The sequence below is a fragment of the Pteropus alecto genome, unplaced genomic scaffold (genome assembly GCF_000325575.1).
Source record: "Pteropus alecto unplaced genomic scaffold, ASM32557v1 scaffold94, whole genome shotgun sequence".
In the NCBI taxonomy this organism is placed as follows: Eukaryota; Metazoa; Chordata; class Mammalia; order Chiroptera; family Pteropodidae; genus Pteropus; species Pteropus alecto.
In genome coordinates this window covers 13,904,004-13,913,129 of record NW_006437736.1, presented here as the reverse complement: position 1 = coordinate 13,913,129, position 9,126 = coordinate 13,904,004, and the positions used below count along the sequence as shown (strand labels likewise).

Sequence of the window (9,126 nt, the reverse complement as noted above, 5' to 3'; positions counted from 1 at the left end):
AAATTTCTTATTCATTATACAGAACATATTGAGGAAATATACTTGGGCAGGGGGTAAAAATAGTATGAAATCGAGAAGAAAACATAAACTTTTCAGGAGCTAGAAATAAGAGAATTTGACACAGAGCATGAATTCAAGAGATTGTTCAAAGGAACTTTCCAAAATCCTCTTTATTGAACTCTGTACTTACTCTGTGTCCTTGTATTTTCATATAAATGCTCAAAAATGAAGCAAATTTACCAAAAGGAGCATTCTTTTCTTCTCACAACATTTGCTAGAAAATTGCTTGGAAAATTCTGAGATGTTCCGAGACTAATATAAAGAAAAACACACTTCAGTCAGTATCATGAATTATAACAGTACTTATTTTTATTTATATCAAAGCAGCAAACACTGATGAAATCCTTATGAAGTATAATGCACGCTTTTCTCATGTTGTAGTTGTGGCTGTGTTCACGCTCTTGTTCCTCCTCATTTACACATTTAAGTTGTGCCTTCTTCTCTTAGAGATTTTTCTTTGTTCAAAATATTATTTTCTGGCATTTCACAAATCCAAAACATATTGAAGAAACAGGGCACATCATTCCAATTTTGCCTAGGATTTGAAGAGTCTCGTATGGTGGCGCAGTCCTCCACTGTAGCTATGTTGTTGGGCTCCCCTATGTCCCAGAAGCTGAAAGAAAAGGACATGGATTTTAAATCTCAGCTACAAGAGATAAAGTGACTGAATATACTAGGCAAATTATATTTGTGTTATTTAACTTAGCAAAAATTTCATGAGGCAGGTATTATAACCTCCACTGTATTGATGAAGAAAAGGAATCTCAAAAAAGCTAAACCATTTGTCTAAATCATAGTTTGTGAGTAGTGAAGCTGAACTGGATCTATTCTGTCATGCTCCCCCATACAGTTAGACCCAGAATGAGAAGTTATGGGAACTAATGTCCTGACTGATTTGTTTGTTTGTTTGTTTGTTTTTGCACTCATACCTTGCAGTAACGTAGGTGCACACTTCAACAGTGTTACCATGCCATAGTAAAGCAACATACAGCCGCTGTGGAAAACAGTATGGAGGGTCCACAAAACATTAAGAATAGAATTATCACATAGCCCAGAAATCTCTCTTCTGGGTATCTACCCCTAAAATTTGAAAACATGTATCTATAAAGATATATGCGCCTCAATGTTCATTGCAATACTATTCATGGTGGCCAAGACATGGAAGAAAACAAAGTGTCCTTCGATAGATGATTGGATAAAGATGTGTACATATGTACAATGGAATATTACTCAGCCATAAGAAAAGATGAAATACTGCCATTTGTGACAACATGGGTGGATCTTGAGGTTATCGTGCTAAGCGAAATAAGTCAGACAAAAAGTTGAGAACCATATGATTTCACTCATATGTGGGATATAAAACTGAAAGCAACAAACGAAGAAGACAAAGAAAAACTCATAGACACAAACAACAATTTAGTAGTTACCAGAGAGAAAAGGAGACAAGAGTGAGGTAGATAAGGGTAAAGGGAATCAAATATATGGTGACAGAGGTGATTGGACTTTGGATGGTAAACACACAATGCAATGTACAGATGATGTATTATTGTATCGTATACTTGAAATCTATATAATTTTATTAATGTCACCCCAATAACTTTTATTAAAAAATAAAGTATTAGAGCATGTAGGCTATATTGTCAGAGCTAATTAACACCTCCTGACCCTTAATTTTCTTAAAGGCTAAGTGAAGAATAATATTGATGTATCTCAGAAAGGTGTAACTTAAGTTAAATGAAAAATGAAGGAGATGAAAACTTTGAAAACTCCTAAATGCTGTGCTTTAATGCTATCAAGCCATTATTAAGGAGATTATCAAGGGAATTCCCTTTTTTACCCCATAAGAATCTTGTCTTTTTGAAATCACTGTTTTTGTTTCATTTACTACAGTTTGGGGGCATACGACTCTGAATTCCACTTTTTGTCTCTGCTGCATTTCCAAAGAATTAGTCTTCAATTCTAATTCTCTTTTCATTTTCATCTGTTTCCCCTTTATTCATGAAATAGTCTTAGGAAATGAGAGCGGTAGAGCCTCGTGCTTCTCTTTTCTCTCCTTGCATCTAATATTACCAACGATGGACCTAAGTATATCTCACAGAACATAAGGAGCTTCTGAGAACTCCCTTCAACAATGGTTTAACTTTAAGATGTGGGTAGTATTAAATTCTTCTACAAGAAAGAAATTACCTTAGAGACTTGATTAAAGGTGTGCCATCTACCCATTTCCACTGATTCTCAACCACCTGGTCTGTCAGCCCAATATAAAACTCTCTCTTTTCAGGTTTTGCATGGAAAAGGAATTCCTGATGGAAGATACACAATAAAAAAAATAGGACATCAATTATTTCAATAATGAACAAATGTTGAAGATAATTGTCATTAGAAGACATAAAGTAGGATCTGGACTAAAAATGACAGATAAACAGCCCTGAAATATTAAGATCATGGGGGATTATCTTCTGATTTTTTTTTAAATAAAAATACACAAAACATAAAATTAAACCACCAAAAAAAAAACCTTCAACAGAGGAGTTTCTCAACAACACATTCAAAGTTTATCTACTATTATTTGTAGCAAAATCACTGCATAGATTAGCACAAAACATTATTAACCACAGCTTAAAAGTAATGGATAATATTTGCTTTCTCTTTTTCATATAGGTTTATAAACATAATCGTCATTCCAAATTGGACTCCCAACCTCTTTTTTCCTCTGCCTCACTAAAAAGGAACTAGAATTGAAATTTCTTTTTTCTTAGGCTATTCTAGTAATGAAAATAAATTAAAGTAGATATTCACTTACAGAAAAAGTAATAGCATCCATTCAGCACATTCATTTAAAAAATATTAATAGCGGTCCAAACACTGTGCGCATGTATGGGAAAAGGCATAGACCGTATGAAGAATGTTATAGTGACGCCGGGGGAGGCTGTACTTCAACTACCTGCTCCTCCTGTGTGTTGATAACCACCAGATGAGCTCTCATGTTTGAGCAGTTTTTTAAACTTGCTGTCCAGGACATGGTGTCAGTAGAAAAGAAATAGCAGCTAGATTGAAAATGTACCCAGTTTAAGGGACAACAATTCTTGACTGAACCTAAGAGGAGAGAAGTTTCCATGAGAGTCCCACATGAACTAAGTAAGAAAACAAAAGTTTTCCTCATGAAGTCCATTATTTACAGTCAGAAGCCTTGGAACCCCTTGCTCACTCCCCCTCCCTCGGAACCCCACATCTTACTATCTAAGACTTTAGATAATTCCTATGTCAATAAACATGAAACAGCAATTTCTTGTCTTTTGAGACATAATCTTTATTTTATAGGTATACCAGTAAATGTAACCATATATACAATCTATCTCAGTTATGCTATTGATATAGAACCCTGTTACATGTTTTTAGACTGCCAAGGTCAAAGGAAGTTATGCCTTTTATCTGAGTGACCTCTAAGCAATCATCTTTCATGTTGCCCAAGCAATGTACCCTCAACAAAATCTCCAAACTGGTTCTACAGATGAGATAAATTTCTTAGAATTATAGAAATTAAGCCTTAAAATTTTATTAAAACCAAACAGTCCAATCTCTCTCAAAGTAATGGTGAGGAAATTATAGCCCAGAGAAGGACATCATTGTCTAGTGTCATACAGCATTTTTCTAAACAAGTTTTAGAACAGGACTATAGATGAGTATAGAAAGTATATTTCTGAGTTTTTCTGAATTCCCTATTCTACATATTTTTTTCCTTCACTCCATTTTGGAAGCAGGTGATGAATGAGAAAAAGTGCAGTCTGGGGATAACACCTTCCACTTTTAGATTTACCGTTTAGACACATACCTCAAAATTATTTTAAAAGTTTGCTATAATGCCCCTAAGCTTTCTCACCCCAATGCTAATTGCATTTCCAAAGGTCTATTTCTGTCTTCTTAATCAACTTCTTATCATTCTCTTATAGCAGAGACAAGATTTTACATTTTGTTTTTGAAAAACAGGATCTACTCCACTACTTTACTTATCTCCAAATCAATCTAGAAGCCAGAAAATGTTGATATATAAATTTTGATGTTCAAATTGAAGGACTGTTATACCTGATCCATCATTGTAGCAGGAGAGTTCCATGAAATCGTCATGTGGCTGAAAGTTTATCTCACCACAGAGTTGAAAGATGTGATATGTCACTGTAAGGAGAGGGGCATAGTTAATGTTTATTACTTTTTAAATAAGAAAATAAATTTTATCATTTTTGTACTTATAACAAAAGTGCCAACAATTATTATGATATTTTTTTACTATCTACTTTTCCTTCTGCATGGAGAAGCACTGAGATTTACTTAAAGACAGAAGAGGGAATTCATATTTTATGGTTTTCCCAATTTATGAAAAAGAATGTACTTTATTTCAGGCCCAAAGGCCTAGAGAAAACAAATGTGTTTGCATTCTTTCTTATGCCAAGTCCAACCCTCTCTACCCTTCCTTCCAAAAACTGATTTGTTATGTCTCTGGCTATGATCTCATAGAAAGGGTTTCACTAATGATGGGAGTACCTAGGAGGACTCAAGGCCACCAAGGAGGTGAAAAATGTTTATCATGAAAAATGTGTCAGAAGTCAATGAAATTTGGTCACAGCTCTATACTAGTTGAGGTTTCTGGCTTGAGGAAGAACCTGGAGGTAGATAGAGGAGAAAAGTGGAATAGAAATATCCTTTGTAGGAGGAGAGAACACACAGGCAGCAAGGAAGAATTTACTCCAGATATTCTCCAGGGAAATTAAATTTGACCTTCAGAACTCACCAATACATCTGATGATAAAACAGGCACTGAGTAGTAGGATGGAGATCCCAGCAACAGTCCACAAGAACACTTGGGAAGAGAAGCATGCCCTCTCTGTAGAAAGATACAAATATGGTCAATCTTCCTTAAGTAAGCTATGAAAGAAATCTAAGTAATTCTTCTTCAGTCTTGCTTATTTCCTTCTACTTGCATTACCTATATTGAGTAATTTTTGAACTTCAGCATGTATCAGAATTATTTGGAGGGCTTGTTAAAAAACATACTACAGAGCCTCACACCCAGAGTTAAGAATTCACTAATGTAATATTGTATGCCAATTGTAATTGAAAAATAAAAAATACATATATATATATTTAAAAAAAAAGAATTCAGTTGGAGCTGGTATGGAACCAACAAGTTACTAGTTGCTGCTGATACTGCTGGTCTGGGACCAAACTTTTAGAACCACTGGAGTGAATAATCCATTATTAATTTTAAGACTGATTCATTAAGTTGAACAGATGTGCAATTTTCCTTTCTAAGACTCAAAATTTTCTCCCTTCCTTCCCTACCTTTCTCCTTTTCTCCCTCCCACTCTCTCTGTTTTTCTTGTCTCTCTCCTGCTCTTCTTTTTAGTGTCTCATTTTCCAAGCCCTTTGTACATCAATCAGATAAAACACTGACAATCATCCAGTAGTTCTCCTCCTCCTTCCCAATACACATTTTTATAGACAAAGAACTGAGTTCCAGAGGAGTGAAGTGACTCGCCCAACCCGACACACGGAATTATAGAGAGGGCAGAAACAGCAGTCTGGTAGCTCTCCCTGAACTCAAGTCCAGCATCATTCCAGCATAACATACAGTCTTCTAATCACTTTTTTATTTTCCTCTTTTTCATTCTCTGTTTTTCTGTCCGTCTCTTTTCTTTTACTTTACTGCATATTTTTCTATCGTCCTGCCCTTTAACATACTTATCACCTCTTCCAAAAAAAGAAAATCTATGAAAGAAAAAGGAGAATCGCAAATTTTACCTGTGCATTGTGATGCAGATGATTTGGATGAATTCATTGTTTTTCTATTTCACTTTTTCCGCTCTCCCTCTTCCTCTCTCTTTCTCTCCTCAGTTTCTGAGTGTTTTGTTGGTAAGATTCAAGGAAAATAAACCTTGAAGAGTGAACACTTTATCTGTATTTCAGGAAGTTCGACACTGACATGAGAATATTGACTTCTTCTGTGGCTTTGCGTTCAGATCAGGATTTCCTTTCTTGCATAAGGGATACAAGGGAGTTTCCTGGGCAACCAGCTGTCCTCACTCCAGGCAACAACAAAATGGGGAAAAGATGAAGTGGTAAGTATCAACAGAGGGAGGCTAATCATGGGGAAATATGAGAAACTTCAAAAATATTGTTTTATTTTGGTGGATAAAATTTCTCTGCTTTCTTCCAGGCCTAACTCATCCCTCAATATTTCCTTGACACTTGTGGGGCCCACCTCTGCACTCCAGATCTCACTTTCAATTATTACCACCACAGTTAACAAGTTCAATTGTTCACTGAAAAGGAGACAAACTCCAAACCTTCACAACACTTAACACAGAGTGGGGCACATAGCATATGTATTTATAATTTTGCAATGTGAATTTCTTTTCATCTTTTATGTTTTCTCTTCCTCCTTCATCTGCAGCTCTTGAACATTTTAGATTTGCGGATTTACATTCCCTTTATCAAAGCTCTGCTTACACCTGACACCCCCCTCTCAGTCTCCCTCTCAGCTTGATGTAGTTTGACTACTTTGAAACTCAGCCCAATTCCTTACATCCTAACACAGCTCCTGAAGGCTAGAGACTCAGTAGGTAGTTTAATCTTATTGTTATAAATATTTGGGGATTTTAGTTTTATATTGTAGCCTACATTAGGAGAAATGAATTAAATGTCAGAAGAAACAACTTCAGCTAAACATTGAAATCTGCTTCTCCAGAAGGTTAATTAGATATGTTTCATCTCCTCCCTTAAAAATACTTAAGAATGAGATCAAACTAAACTCAGCTGATTTAAAGTCACAAGTGTCAGGAGGCATTGTTATGTATGCATATGACCTGGTAACCCCCATGACTCACAGACTTTCTATGTGTTAGAAAATATCTGTTTTCAAAGAGACTTTTTATTGTTTCAATGTATTCTTCAATTTCCTGTGCATTCTCCATTCTATAGTTACATAGATTTGTTAAAGAATGTTTAAAAATTATGCATGTATATATTATAAAATATAAACATATTTAATATTTGTATTATCAGCAAGTGGCTTTTGATCAGTAAAAAGAGAGAAATTATCTAGTAGATGAATTATATGAATTATTAAGCAATGAATCATAATAACTAAAGTCATTTATTTATTATGATCAATCAGCAACAATTAATATTAATAAACAATTATGTTAATTTTATAGATGTGCAATTAACTAGATATTAATAATTAATAAACAATATTTTACCAGCCAAAATATGTGTATTTTTTATCCTTTGTTTTATCACTTTTTCCCATATCATAAAAGTAATATTTTTATGGTTAATGATATGAGAAGAATGTGCCAAATAAAAAAAAAACCTCTCTTCTATCCTTAGTTCCCTTCTCTAAAGTCAACCACACTTAATGATTTCTTACATATACCTTGAGACATTTTCTAAGCTTATGTAAGTACAGTTTGTATAACATTGTTTATCCATTTTTATGCAAATAAGATCATACCATGCATGTTTTTTTTGTTTTGAAGATTACTTTTATATTCATCAATGTATTGGACATCTATATTCTTAATATTATGGTTTAAATTTTTTTATAATTTACGTACCAGGCACTTCCGAAAGACATTTAAATCATTTCTAGTTTTACTCCCCCTCTGACAAATGAGACATTGACTACCTTTATACATATTTGCAGGTGCACACTTTTTTGGCTCCCTTAATCTCCACCTCTGAATTTCTACCTGCTAATCTCTACTTCCCCTAATCTCTACCTCCTCTCCTTCGGGATATATAACAGAATGTCTTATTCTATGCCTCTTAAACTCTATTTATATTTTTTAATATCTAAAACTCTATTTTACATTTTTCATCAATGAGAAAAATTATGTTATTTATCTCCATAAATGCCTCTGGTTGACACTCTTGACAAATTTAATATTTATTTCTAATAAAAACAGTAAAATTATTAATTGGCCATTTCTAAAGCCAGTATCTAACTTAATAGGGAAACACTGCAATTTCTGCTAAAGCTCAAGAGTGAAGCAAGAATGCTCACTATTTCCATTACTATTTAACGCTGTATTAGAAGTAGGGGCCAATGCAATTTTTTTTCAAAAAGAAAATAACTAGGAACATAACAATTAGAAAGAAAGATATAGAACTATATCTATTGGCAGATGATACAGTAATATACTTGGAAGATATATTAGATGATTCCAAGAGAATCAATGACACAAACAATAAAACAAATTTAGTAAGGGAGTAGAATAGAAAATTAATATACAAAATCAACGTGTATACAAACAATAACCAGTTAGAAGATAATGGAAGAGAAAATCTCATTTACAATAGCAACAAATAAGATACAATTTCTAGGAATAAATATTACAATATATGTGAAAAAAATATAAGAAAAACTTTAGCGCACCTCTGGAAGTAGACATAAGCAAATGGAAAGATAGCCCTAGTTTTAAGTGTCAATCTTCATAAAGTAAACAGAAATTTAGCACAATCTCAACACAACTAGCATAATTTTTTCCCTTGAATAAAACAAATTGATTCTAAAGTTTATATTGCAAAAAACCTACTAGACTACATATGAATACCCAGAAAAGAAAAGACTTATGAATGAAAAATAGTCCTTCCAGATAGTAAGACACATTATAACATCTCTGTATTTAAAACACTATGGTACTGCACAAAAGTAGGCCTACAAATGAGTAGAATAAACAAAAATTCAGAAAGTAATACAAGTACATAAAGATGTAAAAATACTGTCTCAAAATGGCATTTTAAACAAATAATATTGGAACAATTAACCAGGCATTTTAACATAGGGAGGAGGCAAGAGAATTAAAAAATGTTAATCAAGCTACTTTCGGAGACTGCAATATGCTGATCAGCCCTGCAGCCAGGCCTGGAGGACACCTTCAGAACAAAGGAAGATTTCTACTGGGATTGCTAACAACCCATTCCCCACACCACTGAAGGGGAAACAGGAACCAACAGTTATTCCCTATGGCTAAAACCATAAGGAATCCATGGATTAAAGGCTGAACA

General features: G+C 34.0%; 1 protein-coding gene across 1 annotated transcript; it reads right to left on the bottom strand.

The window, feature by feature from the left end:
• Positions 1-416: 416 nt before the first annotated feature.
• On the bottom strand, positions 417-5,992 carry CLEC4E (C-type lectin domain family 4 member E). The gene is made up of 6 exons (XM_006914666.1): positions 5,857-5,992; positions 4,847-4,939; positions 4,144-4,233; positions 3,005-3,156; positions 2,248-2,363; positions 417-673 (listed from the first exon to the last, which is right to left on the bottom strand). Exons 1-6 carry the CDS (start codon positions 5,891-5,893, stop codon positions 484-486), a joined length of 678 nt encoding a protein of 225 aa, XP_006914728.1. The 5' UTR covers positions 5,894-5,992; the 3' UTR covers positions 417-483.
• Positions 5,993-9,126: the final 3,134 nt, after the last annotated feature.

Bases quoted from the DNA above. Each gene is read 5' to 3' on its own strand.
- CLEC4E (XM_006914666.1), bottom strand. From the start codon at position 5,893: ATGAATTCATCCAAATCATCTGCATCACAATGCACAG. The intron at 4,940-5,856 runs GTAAAATTTGCG...ATCTTTCTACAG, and splicing joins ATCTGCATCACAATGCACAG to AGAGGGCATGCTTCTCTTCC. The intron at 2,364-3,004 runs GTAGTTGAAGTA...ATCTTCCATCAG, and splicing joins TCAACACACAGGAGGAGCAG to GAATTCCTTTTCCATGCAAA.